Here is a 16,670-nt window from a genome sequence, read left to right as displayed (position 1 = left end):
TTCGCCGCGGCGGTGGGCGGGGCGTGGCGGCGGTCACGAGGTGCGTATCAGCATGCTGCGTATGCTGTATAAGCTGATGCTGTGGATCAGCAGCATCAGCAGCAGCATCAGCAGCATCAACCACTAGGGCCGTGACGGCCACGCCGACTCTCGCCCACGTGTCCGAAGCGGCGAAGTACTTGTCCGCCTCGGCTGCCAATGCTCGGGGTTCCGTTAGCCCGGTCCCGGCCAACGCGAGGCGAACCTGCGCTGGAAGTTGGCGACGGAAAAGCGCCCGGAATAGAGAACCGGGGGCTTCGTCGCCCAACAGTGACAGCATATGGTCCATTTGGACCGACAGGTGCGTGTCACCGAGCTCGGGGAGATCCAGGAGGCGGTCGGCCCGTGCATCGTCCGTGAGGCCGAACGTGGCTAGGAGTAGCCGCTTGAGTGCCTCGTACTTGTGGCCGTCCGGTGGGTGGCGAAGGACGGACACAACTCGAGCGGCCATGCCGGGCCCGAGGGAGGCGACGACGTGGCAATAGCGCGTGTCATCGCTGGTGAGGCGCCGAAGCTGAAATTGGGCTTCGGCCTGGACGAACCAGACTTCGGCCTGAACCTCCCAAAATTCGGGAAGTTTGATGAAGTTGGCCATGGCAATGGTGTCGCGTGTGGAAGGATCGCTCCGGCAGATCCAACGTCAAGGGGGTCACCAGTAAAGCGCGGCGTTACGCGCGCTGCTTGCGAGCAAGGAGGAAGCGGACAAGCGGTAACTTATAAGCGTCTTTATTTCAGGAGCTCACTGTAACACTCACGCGCTCCGGGCTGCGCGCCCGGTGTATATCATGAGGCCACGCCTACCCCTCGGGCATGGCCACCGCCCACTTGGTACGCGGAATGATGTCACCACGCCAGTGGGCTTTTGTGTCCGCCACAATAGCTTGTGATGATTTTTCAGTGTGCACAGCCAATGTATCGGCACAGGAGCCATGTTCTCGAGGTGCGTACTTGGACTCACCACCACTATGGACCCTGAGGCCACCAGGCCACAGATAACTCCATGGCCCCACGGGTTATTAATCGCAGTCATATGAAAGGCCATAACCTTGCTGATAAAGTCCACAAGGCCTTGACCTCCTTTTCCCACGGGCAGACTCAGCAGTCCAGGACGAACCCAGTGTTTGCCGCTCCAAAGGAAGTCAACCATAATCCTCTGTAGGTTTTTCACCAAACTTTCTGGGGGTTGCACCGTCTTGAAACGATGCCACAGAATGGATGCTAGCCACAAAATTGTTGAGCACGTTTCCTGGATGAAGTTGAACATGCAAGCCTCTCCACTTCACCAGTCTTTGCTCAAAGGCATCCACCAACCACTCCCAGTTCTTATTTTCCACATTTTCATTTCCAAGAAACACTCCCAGGTATTTAATACCTTCAAAACTCCATATGAGCTGAAGTGGAAGGGAAGGCAAGGGTCCACTGGCCTGACACGTCTACAAGGCCTGGCTTTTGCCCAAATTTACGACAGCTGTTGTCACTTTGTTAAATAACTCCAAGTTCTCTTCAATCAAACCAACGTCTTTGGCATTTTTCACCAAAACACAAACGTCGTCCGCAGCGGCCGATACTTTCACTTCATGCTCTGCCAACACTTTTAAGCCCACAATAAATTTCCGAAACACTATCGACAGCGGTTCAATTCTCAAGACATGTAAAATACCAGACAGAGAGCAGCCCTGACGATTCCACCTCTATTGTATTAGTTCATTATTGATTTTAAAAAATGAATAAACTTGATTGCATAAAATTTTAATGTAAGCAACAAAAACACTTCCGAGACCAAACTTTTCCAGAACTCCAAATAAACGCTTAAGCCAGTGGTGGCCTCCCCAGAAAAAAATCAATTAGACCCTTTTGAATGCTGGTGCTCAGAGCTTGAGGATGCTGGAGTGCGATGACCTTATGCCATACGATTGGTAGCTCCAGGTTGTTTATCATGGTAACCCGTGCCTTATGTGACAAGACATGGAGCATTTCTTTCCATTTTAATCGTTTCTGCTTCATGTTATCTCGGAAACCATCCCAGTTCTTCTGCATATAGCTTGATGTTCCCAAATGGATGCCCAAGTATTGTTACGTTTGTGGGGGTAGATGATGGAATCCCATAGTAAAGGTGGGATTGTATAATTATAGTATGGACAGTGGATGCATAGGAGAAAACTCGATGTATTTAAGGAGGGAAACTGTAGCTTAAGATTGTTTATGTGTCCTCACACGAGGGGTGAAGCAGTGATAATTAGTTAGGGATTAAGGTTAGTTTTCCCCAGTATGTGATTTCCTTCTCTGACTCTCCTTTTAGGTTTTACATTTGCAAGGCTGGCCATGAAAAACATACTTTTAATGACAACAACCGTCCAATGCATGCCGACAGAATCCGAACATTGCCGATCGGACTAAGCCCCGCCTCTAAAGAAACAATAAGAAACAGGCCACGACCCTGAGGGACATGATTAGCCGAGATGTTGTGGGCAGGGTGAACTGGGAGGGACATTGGGTGATTGGGTCTCAAGAGGAGGAAGAAGAGTGCGTCCCTCTCTTGCCTGGTTCTTGCTCGGAGAAGAAGGGACGATTTTGTTATGATCATGGACGATTGTGTGCTGACTGTGTTGGGCACGTTTTGGGAAGCGAGGAGCTCTTTGCTGCGTCAGCAGTGTTTTGCACAAGGTTTTGGACGACTGCTAGGGTCTTGGAAGCTGATGGCTGCATTGCACTTGACGGGAGAGAATCGAAAGGAGGCCGTCTAATTTGTTTGCCTCACGCTTGTAGTGCCTTCGACGCATGGCGTTAGACGCCGCCATTTTGGAGCACTTCCCACACGACTGGCTACCCCAGTTTCAACAGCCACCAAACTCCTAAAAGTACTCATTGCGACGCCAAGTTAAGTGTCGGCTGAAGGGGTTATATTTTCATTTTATCTTTAACTTGTGTGTTTTTGAGACTGTGTGAGACCTCAAAATAGGATTTCGTTTTACCTCGGCCTTCATTTTATTTCTTGATTTATTTTCATTAAAACTTATTTTTTGAATTTCCTTGTCGTGTTTACTTGTTTGTGGTTTCAGAATAAACCCATGTGTTTCGTGAGATACATACCTCACATCTCTTTCCTCTCGCGCACGTCAAAAATAACCGCTATATATTCGGCTGTTCGCCTCAGAGTAAAACTGTCTCGGCTATTCATCCAGGGCTGGTCTTTACTAGCTATGGACAGGACAGTATTTAAACCCATACATTTTCCATAACATTCCTCCTGGAAGAGTTGGGGGAACCGCGTGTGAAGACCGTGATGAGGAAAGGGTATCTGGACACAGAGAAAGAGCTAAGCTCTTGTTCCAGTTTACTCTTGCTGATGAAGCAACTTCAAATTTGGCAAAACAACGGAATAGCTCAAAAACATATTACTGGTTTTTAACCATGTAATAGAATTTCTTTATTCTACCACTGAAACTTCAAGAAACTCGTTTTAACAAAATCAGTGTTTTATTGACTTTTGAGAGTTTTGCTGTATAAATAAACGTACTAATTCTAGATCTTAATGATGTCGTTCTGCCGGTCGTAGCTGGGGCTTCTTCTCGTTGTTGACCAATCTCTCAAGCTGCTTGATCAGTTCAACTGGTCTTCAGAACTTCACTCCTCTCCAGTCGCTCTCCCAGTTTTCACGCTTTTCAGTTGCTCTCTCTCAGTTATAAAGAGAAAACTCCTTTGATCTTAGAGCATGCAGGGGTCAACCCAGGGGTGAATACCCCTGGGACATGAGAGCTTGCAAGCGTCTCTGCTTCTCATTCAAAAGCCTTATTTGGCCATAGTTTGGGATAGAAAGCTAAAAGTACTTCATACCCCTTTGAGAGGTCACTTTCTTATGACCTGTCTGAGGGGGAATTTGCCCATGCTTGAAGCTGTCAGAGAGGTGACAGATGCATTTTCTAGCCTGTGTTCCATAGATGGAACATAGGCTATCTTGATAGACGCAGATGGCCGTCCAAGAGCGTTACACATTCTGTCCCTTAAATTAACTCTCTTGACCAATGCCTCCACCTGTTGGCTCTTAACAGAGGCTAAAAATAATTCAAGAGGATTCAGAGTTTTACCAAACTGCACCATAGAGCATATTTACACCAGATCACATTCTGTAATATTAACAATATGGGGACTGTTAATATGAATATTTTATTCCACAACAGTCCCTGGTTTTTTCTTTTTGTTTATATTAACCATTAATCTAAACATTACCACATTAAATATTCAAACCACTAATTTGGTAATTCAATTTCCTAAGGCATACACCGTCATTCTGGAAGAATTTTGATCACAATACATTTCCTTGTTCATCGACTCTTCCCATGTTGATAATTCAATTCAACTCATTTGCATAAAGGTCACAAAACATTTCACCTTTACCAAGACACAATAATTTCAGTCCATCATTAAAATAATAAAGCATTTGCAACATTTGGCAAAACGTTTGCCTTCAATCAAATATTGACTTTCTTTGTTTGAAAAAAGGGGCTGATCACTTGTGTTTGAAATTCCAGCATGAAACATTTTCCTTCTGATGTCTTCATAGCACCTACACTATTTGCGTAGGATTTTCTGCTGTTGTGATAGCTGGGCAGAGTCATAGACTGACCCTGCTCTCCATGCAGCATCCTTGCCACTCTTGCTGTGAGCCATAGTAGATTTGAACAAGGCCTTTGTCCAGTTGTAGTCGACTTGCCTCCTCACTCATCGTGAGTATGGAGCAAGTGTTGATGTGATGTCGATTGGCCAGCAAAATGTGGAGCAGGGATGCCAGATGCATCCGCAATGATGTTGGGACCATGGTACTCAAGTTGTCCATGGTCCATACCAGGAGCACCCAGCAGAATCGTGCACAGCTGTTGTGAAGGAAAAGGCACAGCCGTTCGCTTGCAGCTCCATGCTGGCTCCCCGGAAGTTGGTGAAGTAACGACACACATCACCGCATCCCGTAGAAGTTGCAGGTAAAATGTCGTCATCCTGCAATTGCTGATGTGATGAATGTTTGAGGTATTCGAACAAAAGTAAGTGATCGCCCTTTTCCATATGTTGCAGTGTGATCCAGACAAATGGTTACATAATTTTCCCTTGGTGAAGGTAAACATCCACCTTACAAAGGAGTATTTCTTCATCATTCTTTGAGAAGGAGCTCCGCTTCCGCTTTGCGGGGAAAAATGGCCTCTAAAGGTGGTTATTTTTTTTTATATTATTCTTTGAGAAGGAGGGTGTATGCCAAGATTATCTTCATTTTTTCACAAATTGTCCTTTCTCAAACTTCTTCCCAGATGTCGTTATCACTCCATTTGGGATGTGATCTGGTCTTCCCTTTACTCAGCCACATTTATATCTGCTCTCCACACAGATTGAATCAGATGGGGTACATCATAACATGAAATCCCTATATTTTAAAACTAATCATGTATATCTTCCAACAGCTTCACACGAATAATATTCAAATCAGGTATGTGTTTTACACTACTAAACTAAGAATAGCATCCACAATTGCTTTCAGGTTAATATAATTCAAAAATTAAACTCATGCAGGTATTGTAACACAACTCAAAGAAAATAAATGCATTAATAATGAGTATATATGATTGAAATCACAAACAGGATTATCTAATTCCCAACAAATCTTGCAAACAAGCAAACTATGCATAATGTATTATTATCATAGTCCTCCCCACTTTTTGTTTTTCTTTAACAGTGTAATTTGTGGTGATATGAGTTCATCGATCTTGTAAAACGGACACAATTCACAACATTTTGTTATGCCCTTATTTTAACTCTACTGTATTCATTTGCAACATCACTTGATTCAATCTTTGAATCTCAGTATTCATGTCGCCATAGAAGTCTTTCTCTTGTGGTTCCACATTTATTTCCTCATTCGTTGCTTCTTTTATTTCCTCTTTTGTGGCTGCTTGCACTATCATAGTGTTGTTTGTTATTTTATTCAAATCCACCGTCACTAAGGTTTTCAAGCAAGCCACCACTAAAACTATTGCCAATATAACTACTAATCCAATAAACAAGTATTGGAGTATCTCAGCTGCTACTCCTCCCAATGTGTTTTCTAGCCATGCAAAGGCACCCCCTTTCACATAATCGTGATATCTTGCTCCCTCTTGTCTTATTGTATTGGCTATGTTATAAACGTCTCCCGAATTATCAGGTATGTATGTACAACAATCTGTACCAATCACTGCGCATGTACCTCCTTTTTCTGCTAACAGCATATCTAATGCCATACAATTTTGTAATGCCATGGTTCGTGTTGCTGCCAGCTCACTTGTAAGTTGTGTCAATCCACTAGCCGTTTTATTTGCCAATGTTTCTATAGCCAATGCCATTTGCCGTAGTTCATTTCCTGCCTTCCAGGTTCCATAAAATGGAAATACTACCATTCCAACCCATTCTCCCATACTAGCAGTTCTTTTCTGCCTAGAATGCAGGATACGCATTGGTGACGTTGTTAACAAGCGCATGTGTGGAAGTACAAACCCAAGAAAGCATGATCCTGACCATCCTGATGGAAGATACGGATATGCCTTGTGTCCACATCTAAAATACGTATTATTATATGTCCATGTGTTGTCCATTCCCCACATGCCTTCCCAATATAAAGTTAAACCCTTCATGCCATTTGGGCCTAGTGGGACCGGTGTTCTCATCCAGCCTTCTTCGCGACCATAATTGTGGCATTTAGAGGTTCCCATAGACCTATTATGCGCAGGCGTTTGGGGTCTGGTGATACACACTAATCCTGTCATTTGCTGTTGAATGGTCATGTAAGACGGCATTTTGTTCTTATCATATGCAGGTCTATAACTGTCCTTGAATTGGTAACAATTATATCCTCCTTTTTGCCATCCCATTTCCCCTGACATTTGGCTGTCAAAATCTGATGCTATCAGGGTGTGAGGGAAACGGCTACATAACTCTTCCCAACCAAAAAGGAACGGCCTCCAATGGTACTCCGATCTCACTAGAATGCGGCATTTGTGTACATATCCAACAATTACTTTCATTTGCTATGCCAGCCCTTGTGTGGGCTAAATGTAAAAAAGTATTAATCCCGTGTAATCCATCGGGTCCTAAAGGTGTGTCCCTATCTTCCATCAAACTTCTCCTTTGTTTATGTCGTACCGCATAATCATATATCTGTATGTCGGCCACCAATGTTGCGTTTTTTGCTTGCATTACCCCGAAATAATGCATGCAACACAGAGTCCCCACCACTAGAGAACTCATTCCTAGGATTAATATCACCATTTTCAAGGAGTATCCGAAGTAGAAGTCTCTGTTTTCCCCTGATTTGTCGGCTTGTCTTGATAATGTCTTTCCCTTTGTCCCACCTGTATCCATCTGTAAAACATGTGAGGAACCCCTTGTATATGTCCATACCTATAGCATAATTATATGTCAATGAAATTCAACATTATACCGAACTCATAACTAGCAAGCTTCCTAAAAGGTAAATAAAGTAACATCCCTTAATATGTAACATAAATCTGATTATTTGCCTTATCCTAATCCCCCTATCTCCCGGGGTCCATTTTATGTTTCTATTCTTATCATCTTCCTATGATCTGTGAATTCGTTCCAAAATACCGCAACCAAAGGTTTTAACCAAAACTCTACCAGACCATTCCCAATTTGAACTCCAAATACTAGTAAAACAATCAATTCAAAGAATTAACTTCAAAGGGTCAGCAAATTCATTTTTTAAACAGATCTAATTTTCTTTCTATTGCTATAAGGAAGAACAATAGCTCTTATAAGTCTTTGTAATATCTCACTTAATTTACCCAGCATTGAAGAATTTATTTACTATCCCTTCCCCTTCTGTTTACCAGTAACTTTGTTTAAACTCCATAACTTAATTTGATGAATCCCATGTGTACAGCTACCATTTATTGAAACCCCTACTTTTGTAGAAAATATCCAAATAAGTGGTTGTATGCCCCCTTAACTGTTGCTCATCCATTTCTATGCAACTTAGTGAATACTACTAACACCTATATGCCAATATAGGTGTGCCAGATTAACAAAATATGTTGCAGGTACATGTAACATCGTGTTCTGAGTGTAAAAAAACGTAACAGCACGTTCATGTCTGCCCCTTGGTTTTAAGATTCACAATGCATTCCGTTTTAAAACTCACAATAGTTCAATTCAACAAAATTTTCTTTACTATCTGCCCATATCATCTATGTCTAAGACACATCCATACATACAGCGCAATTTATATGCTGATAAAAGTCAAGTTTATATATGTCAAAAATCCATGAGCACAGTACTCTGGGAAGTCAGTGTAAGACCTCTTCCAAATTTGGCTAATTTTGTACTCACTCATTTTTTATGAAGGCCATATCCATAAATAGCTGTTATTCTCATATAAATTCTATCAAAAATGGAATCCCAAGATTACTCACAATTTTACCATTAATTAATGGCTGTTCATAACCTAGCACATCAAATCTTTATATTCCATCTCCCTTGACAAAAGAGATAATGTTCATAATCAAATTATATTTCTATTTTATTTTACGAATTCTCTGGATATTCGATCCCATCCACATTAAACTATCTATTTCCAGATGAACACATTGTCGGTTTCAACAATCTTATAAGATTGCCAAAAAAAAAAAACACAAACATTGACACACAAACATACACAAACCCATGCATTATGTATATTTGTTTGCGTTGGAACCATTAATAACAGATCAAGATGGGTGTCAATTTTTTTTTTTCAATTTCGTAAAATTTATCCTTTAATTTTAGAAACTCTAATACACAAATAGACAAAAAGTTTATGCTTAGAAAAACCCCTATAATGTCACATTGAAATTACCCTTTTGGGTCCCACAATAATTTATCCAAATTTGACAACACATCCATTAACATGTCAGTCGACCACTGACCTATCAATCATGCAAAACAATAGTCCAAAATGCCCACCTGATGATCATGTGACGCTTGTCACTTGGTTTCCAAAAAATTTTGCAAAGCAATGTTCCACACTTTTGTAAAAAAAAATTAAAAAATTGTTTTGCCCAAATGCTCCCTAAAACCACATTTATAATTGGCAAATATGAGGCTTCCAGAATGAACTCTAATTCTGGATCTTTAAATTCATTATCCAAAAAAAATATCCAATTTTGGCATTTGATCAATTAATTATTAATTCGCTAATAAGCAAAAAAGTAAAAATCATTCTTGCTCCGAAAACTTTTCAGACACAAGAAGCATCAACAGTTATTCATGTTGGTCTAATGATTTAATCTGTTGAGGCCATTCATCATTTGGGATCTGCAGCAATGAAGGCCTAATCGGTATCTGAGGTACTGGTAAGCACTGGTACCCTTGATCTTGGTTTGTCCTATGAACTAGTCTTCCTATTTGAATAAGGACAACGTCGTTTACAGTGTCCCATATTTCCACACTTGAAACATCGATTTCTGTCATTTGCTTGTCTGTCCACCTGTTCACTTGTATTTCTGGGCTGCATCTTACCTCTCTTGTGTTTGGGCAACATCTTGTGTTTTATACCTCTCCCCCCCCCCCCCCCCCCTTCCCACACCTCCTGCCCCCAAGCCTTCTCCTTCCCACACTTCTCCCTGCTCTCAAATGTTGTGGTTGTGTGCTTCCCCTTCTCTCCCCATCTTGTCTTCCACTCCCTCTTTTTGTATATTTTGTTTGTCTGGTTGATTTGTTTGTGAAATAAATGTTAGCTCTTTCACGAGCCTCGATTCAGTAGACAAAAAAAAAAAAAAACTCTTGGTCTCTGGGTTGCCACTCCAATCTCTGGTTATCTCCTGAACCATAAAAAAATTCTCTGTACTGTTCTTTTTGGGGAGACAAATGGGAATCAGATGGGACAACTGTCACTTTTATTCCTATTTTCGAGGGCAGTTGTGCATTTATCTCCTCCAATGTATCCTGTATTCTTCTTTTTTTTAAGTTCTAGGTCCATTGTCCTTTCTTGCTGTTCCCATTTCCTGGATTCAACATCCCAATAATAGAATGCTAGCCAGTCTACCTTGAACTTCTGTCTCTTCCTGGCTTTCAATTCTTCTCTGAGTGTTTCCAATATGTTCCTGTCAAAGGTGCCATCCTGTGGGAATTCCCTTTTTAGTCCTTTAGTCCATTCATGCCAGGATTCCACATCTTTAAGTGATTCCGCACCATATTTCTGATACATGGAGTTGATACAAGCACCTCTTTGACTCAAGTCTAATTGACCTTGTTTATTCTTGCAGAGTCCACTTCCCATTTTGCCTGTGTGTGAGTAACACTCTATACTCACTTAATGTACCAAATAACTACTGGGACTACACATCGGACTACACCTGTACCCACTATCAACTGTGTGTACTGCAAAAATCTCTGAAGTTTGTTCCACCTCATACAGAGTAGCGTTGAATGCGTTGTTTTCTAGCTTATTCCTATAAGCTCCACTCTGTGGTCTCCCAGGAAGTATCGCTCCACCTTTTCAATCGATGACTTCAGGTGATTTCCAGAGAGTCTCCCTGTCCTGTGGCTTTTCCACACCCCAATCTCACTGATTGTACTCTGTTGCAGATGAGTCTGGATCAGTAAGTTGTTCTGTTGAGGGGAAATCACAGAAAATAACCACATATAATGTAACTATATAACTATAGACTCACCACCTTGCTCGTTTTCCAAGGTTGTCTTCACATTGATGTTTCACAAATATCTCAAAGTTCCTTTCTTGAGACAATCAATTTATTCATCCATCAATTGACTTGATTAAATAAAATTTAAATTAAATCAGATCAGATTAAATCAATCAGATCAGAATCAATCAGATCAATCAGATCAGAATCAGATCAATTCAATTATGCAATTTCAATCAATTTATCAATATTCATCAATAAAATTCTAATAATAATATATAATAAAATATCATAAATGATAATATCAAAATTCACATTTATCAGTCTGATACTGAATTGAAACCAATGTCTGATACTGAACTATGATATGGGATCAACATTACTCTATACCTAAGCCTTTTTCCAATGTTGCCAAAACAGTTCCGTCCTCTGGCGGAGATATTTGATCATGGTCGTCACCTTTGATCCATACCTTCCGTCAATTGACAAATCACCGTTCTGCCTCTGGATCATATCTGACATATTTTTTAATCCTGTCTGATCACAAATTCAAGTTTAACAACCACTGAAGGCAACTCAACCCTTCATTTGTGAGACAATCAGTCAAATTGATCAGACAGATATGAACCAGTTCATTGGGAAATAGAGAGAGAGAGAAAAAAAACAATATGTCTCATTTTGAATGATACCCAAAGTTCTTGACAATTAAAATGTTGTAAGATTCCTGAAATGTGTACCAATGAATGGCAATTAATTCATAATATTTACCAATGCAATCCAATCATACTGAAATTTCAACACTCCAACAAACTTTGTGACTTGTAATACATCATTAATCCTGCAGGGCTGTAAAGCTATCCTTAAAGCCCATGCAATCAATTTACATCAAAACCTAATGATCACATGCCTGACAATCATAACAATCGTCATGATTGTAAAACCTTTATCATAATCATAGTCATACCATAATCATTCATTCCAAAAGACAAACTTTGCCTGTATCATCACATCCACGTGGTATAATCAACAATGAAACAGTATCATTAACAAAATTTGAGAATGAACATCAACAATGATCAACAATGATGACAATCATGATGACAATGATGATTACAATCATGATGACAATGATCAATCTCATCAGTAATGAGAGAAAACAATGAGAACTATGAAAGGGGAAAACAGGTAAAAGAAGAAGCAAAAGAGGAGTAAAAAAAAGTGGGCCAAGGGAGTGTGAGAAGGGGCAAGAAGCACTGAAAGAGGAGAAAGCAAACAAGGGAGGAATGAGGCTGGGGGGGGGGGGGCGGGGCTCCCTTAGGGGTATTAATACTATGCGAAATACGACACTCATTGTTCAGTTAACCTAAAGATAGCTGTGTATCATTGGTCGCACTCATAACTTGGTTTTATATCTTGTTTTCCTTACAAGGCTTTCAGAGATTGTGTTAATCCTGTCCCCTGCCCTGAACTTCTGTGCGAACCATTACACTCATAGAGTGACATTTAACCATTTAAACTGTCGTACCATTGCACAAATGATTTTAGCAGTACGGGACCCTGGTTTTGAGGGGGGGGGGGGGGGGGGGAAGAGAGGTGAGGATAAAGGGCACATACCCACACACACAAAAAACACAGAGAGACCACATAATAAGGTGATATGCTAAATCAACATGGGATCCAATGGGATATGGGATCAACAATCCTATAGGATCCCGAGAAAAAGAAAGAAAAAAAGGAAAAAACAGCGCAACGTGCCTTATACAATCAGTAATATGACATGACTTGGAGGGGGTGGATGATGGTAGGATGGGGTTAGGGTTAGGATTGGGTTGGGGTCAACAAATTCATGTACATGTAAATTCATTCATGTAAAAACAGATCTAAATTTTTGTTTCATCATAACAGGTATAATTTTTGTCTTGTCCTCTATTAATTGCCTTGCCAAATGTCATGGTATCTTATTTCAATAAATTCCCTTATGACCTCCCCAATACTCATCTGTAACTCACGTATGTAATTACAATTGTCTCCCAAATTTGTTTGGCCTAAATAGCCACAAATTTGGCTGCCAACATGCAGTACCTTTTATCTACCAAACAAGTACCCCTCCATATAAGATCTCTACCAAAGAAGGGGTAGGGGAAACGAAGAAGGGGGTAGTTTAAAATGGGGAAGGCAACACCCCACCACACATCACGGGTGGGTGTTAAAAAGGAAAAGGACTGAAAAAGAAAAAAAAGAGAGAAAAAATTTTTTCTTTTGAAAATTTTGAAAAGACAGGTGAAAATATGAAATTATCAAATGTACATCCCATGATTCTAATGTTTAGAGATTTCGTATCCCAGTGGCATGGGATTGCCTCTCATTAATTTGTATCTTGATTGTATGATTTTTAGCTGTCATCCAAGATGGCCGCTGTCATAAAAAATCCTAAAAATATATTATTATTTTTTCTAATCAGGATGTAAATATACAGGTAAAAAGTAAGTTTGGAGAGAAAAAAGGAAGGGGAAAGGGACGCAGAAGGGAAGAAAAAAAAAAGGGGGGCAGGAAGGGAGTTGGATAATGGTTGGATGGGGTGAGGGTGAGGAGTTAGGAAGGAGGGGGCAGGAAATGAAAGGAGGGAGGGGGGTGAAGGACGGGGGAAGGTTGGGGGGGGGGTGGGGCGGGAGAGGATGAAAGAGGTTACATTGAAAGAAAAAATGCGTCTGATCCCATATGTAATATGTGGACATCGGGACCTGGAGGCATTCCCACACATCACCAAGTGGTTGCTATGAGGACCTGCCTGCACGTCCAGTGGCAGGATACAATTACCGGCATCAGTGTGTGCGAATCTTACTTGGAGATTACATGGAAAACTTTAAAAAATTACATTACATTACAACCATTACATTACATTACATTACATTATAAATTAAAATTACATAACTGTCTTTCATGGGAAAAATGAATTGATGGTGCACTTCATCAAGTCATTCCCTGTCAGAACATCATAAGATTACAATTTCTTGTGTTCTTAAGAGCACATTTGGCCAGTCACACACATAAATGTGCATAAAAATGCAGACGTGCGTCCAAGCCGCTTCAAATTAACTCTTATGAAGGTACAAAAACCCATATTTGTGCCACAATGGAATTTTTTATGACTTAAAATCGAGCCAGTCGATTTTACCATTATTTGGCTTACTGTACAGACGCTGTATAAAATCGCTTTTTACAAAAACCGCTAATATGATTATAATCGATAATTAATCAATCAAATAGTGTCCATTCTGCAATCTGTTCGTTTCTGTGGTCACAACCAAGCAGGATCTCAACCATTATGTCAACGGGAAAATCGGCACACTTATAAGTCGTTTAATCACGAAAACGAGTAGATATTTAATGCAGACTATTAAACTGGAAATCATTTATAAGATATTTACAAAATTGACGTTCAATTTCATGAATTCATGACGTTCATGAAATGAACAAGAAATATACAAAATCCATATTTCAGTTGTACATGACAAGACGAATGCAGCACCCTTTCTCTAAGGCCCCAGGGGGTCCGTTAGTGGCTCTTTGAACTCGTATAATATACCGAAAAAAGAACCCAAACTAGAGAAAAAGAAGAAGGGGAAAAAAGAAAGAAAATAAATTAAAAATTAAAAAATTATTTTTTGGGGGGGGGAAATTTTTGAAAAGAAAAAATAATTGTCATGATTTCTGAAACATGTTCCAGGGTTTCTACACACCTTAAAGACTCCGGGGAGGACCAATGGTCCAACCACGAAGAGGTATGCCTTGTGGTTTTCCCCACCTTCCACATAACAACAAAAATACACAAAACAACTCAAAAACTGGACAATTTTCGCAGATTAACATCGTACTACACAGATAACAAAACAAAAGCTTACCTGGTCTGTGCAGTCGATTCCCAATGGACCACCAATTTGTAATATAATTTCTTTATTCTACCACTGAAACTTCAAGAAACTCGTTTTAACAAAATCAATGTTTTATTGACTTTTGAGAGTTTTGCTGTATAAATAAACGTACTAATTCTAGATCTTAATGACGTCGTTCTGCCGGTCGTAGCTGGGGCTTCTTCTCATTGTTGACCAATCTCTCAAGCTGCTTGATCAGTTCAACTGGTCTTCAGAACTTCACTCCTCTCCAGTCGCTCTCCCAGTTTTCACCCTTTTCAGTTGCTCTCTCTCGGTTATAAAGAGAAAACTCCTTTGATCTTAGAGCATGCAGGGGTCAACCCAGGGGTGAATACCCCTGGGACATGAGAGCTTGCAAGCGTCTCTGCTTCTCATTCAAAAGCCTTATTTGGCCATAGTTTGGGATAGAAAGCTAAAAGTACTTCATACCCCTTTGAGAGGTCACTTTCTTATGAACTGTCTGAGGGGGAATTTGCCCATGCTTGAAGCTGTCAGAGAGGTGACAGATGCATTTTCTAGCCTGTGTTCCATAGATGGAACATAGGCTATCTTGATAGACACAGATGGCCGTCCAAGAGCGTTACACATTCTGTCCCTTAAATTAACTCTCTTGACCAATGCCTCCACCTGTTGGCTCTTAACAGAGGCTAAAAATAATTCAAGAGGATTCAGAGTTTTACCAAACTGCACCATAGAGCATATTTACACCAGATCACATTCTGTAATATTAACAATATGGGGACTGTTAATATGAATATTTTATTCCACAACAACCACAACACACAAGTCGTCTGCATACACTGACGTAACAACTTTGGAATTGTTTGACAAGGACAACCCAGATAAGGTGGTATGAAGGAGTGCCAGTAAAGGTTCGATGGACAGTGTGTACAACATGCCTGACAGTGGACAGCCCTGACGGATGCCGCACTGAAAGGGTAAAGGATGAAACAGACTGTTATTTACTTTTAGCAGGCATGATACATTGTTATATAAAAGTTTTATGCAAGAAATGAATTTTCTCCAAATCCTGCTCGAGTAAGAACTGCAAACAAAAATGAGTGATCCACACTGTCAAAGGCTTTCTCCTAACCCAAAACCCAAAACCCAAACCATGAGTAATAACCCAAAACCATGAGACGCAGTTTGACCAATAGTAATCAAATCTCCAACCAAAAACAACACTGTCATAAATGGATCATTCAGGTATGCAATACGTTTAGTCATTTCCAACTAAGAAAGAGATGACCTTCTTAAGACACATTGCAAGCACTTTTGACACAATCTTGTAGTCAGTATTTAGCAATGACACAGGCCGCCAGTTTGTAATCTGCTGCAAATCCCCTTTCTTTGGAATAAGACATAAGACAGCTCTCCTGCAGATAAGGGGCAATTGCCCCTGATCTAGGCTCTCATGAAAAGTCTCAATTAGAGCAGGACCCAGAAAATTCAAAAAAACTTTGGAGAATTCAGCAGGATGTCTGTCAAGTCCAGAGGCTTTGCCGTCTTTGAGTTGTTTTAATGCTGCAGTGAGCTCCTCAAGAGAAATGTCACATTCCAGTTGACGTTGCTGCTCTTCATAAAGAGATGGGAGAAGTTCAATCATCTCATTTGCTGTCGTTTTAGCCACAGTTCTTGGCATAAACAAGTTTGAGTAAAACTCTTGCATTGAGTATTCAATGTCACTCTGGCAAGTCAGTACACCATCGGACGAGCATATACTCTGAATCTGCCGATAAGTGTTGGCGGCCTTCTGAATTTTGAAGAAAGCTTTGTTTGGAGTCTCGAGTTTTATTCTGCTCATCCGCAGGTGAATCCTTGCTCCAGCCACACGCTCTTTGCCCAGTTCGGCCAGAAGAGTCTTTTTTCCATCATCTGCTGATATTGGTCACTTCATATTCCATTACAATCATATGGTGATCAGAAAAGCCAGAAGGACATACACATGTTCTCTCAACCAGATTCACCATTCCTTGGTTCACGTACAATCTGTCCAGTCGGCCCATAGTTAACTGGTTTTTTGCACAGCACACCCATGTAT

General features: G+C 40.7%; 1 protein-coding gene across 2 annotated transcripts; it reads right to left on the bottom strand.

The window, feature by feature from the left end:
* Positions 1-3,506: 3,506 nt before the first annotated feature.
* LOC144889524 (uncharacterized) lies at positions 3,507-15,417 on the bottom strand. 2 transcript variants are annotated; one of them, XM_078770090.1, is made up of 3 exons: positions 14,438-15,417; positions 10,463-10,665; positions 3,507-7,419 (listed from the first exon to the last, which is right to left on the bottom strand). In XM_078770090.1, the coding sequence occupies exon 3, from the start codon at positions 7,080-7,082 to the stop codon at positions 5,829-5,831; it is 1,254 nt and encodes a 417-aa protein (XP_078626216.1). In that variant the 5' UTR covers positions 7,083-7,419; positions 10,463-10,665; positions 14,438-15,417; the 3' UTR covers positions 3,507-5,828. The 2 variants fall into 2 exon arrangements, with proteins under 2 accessions (XP_078626216.1, XP_078626215.1); XM_078770089.1 differs by having other exon boundaries at positions 10,549-10,665.
* Between the last annotated feature and the right edge of the window lie 1,253 nt (positions 15,418-16,670).

Source organism: Myxine glutinosa, chromosome 1 (assembly GCF_964187855.1).
Source record: "Myxine glutinosa chromosome 1, kmMyxGlut1.1, whole genome shotgun sequence".
NCBI classification, from domain to species: Eukaryota; Metazoa; Chordata; class Myxini; order Myxiniformes; family Myxinidae; genus Myxine; species Myxine glutinosa.
The sequence above is the reverse complement of the archived record's forward strand: the minus strand, read 5'-3'. Positions and strand labels throughout refer to the sequence as shown.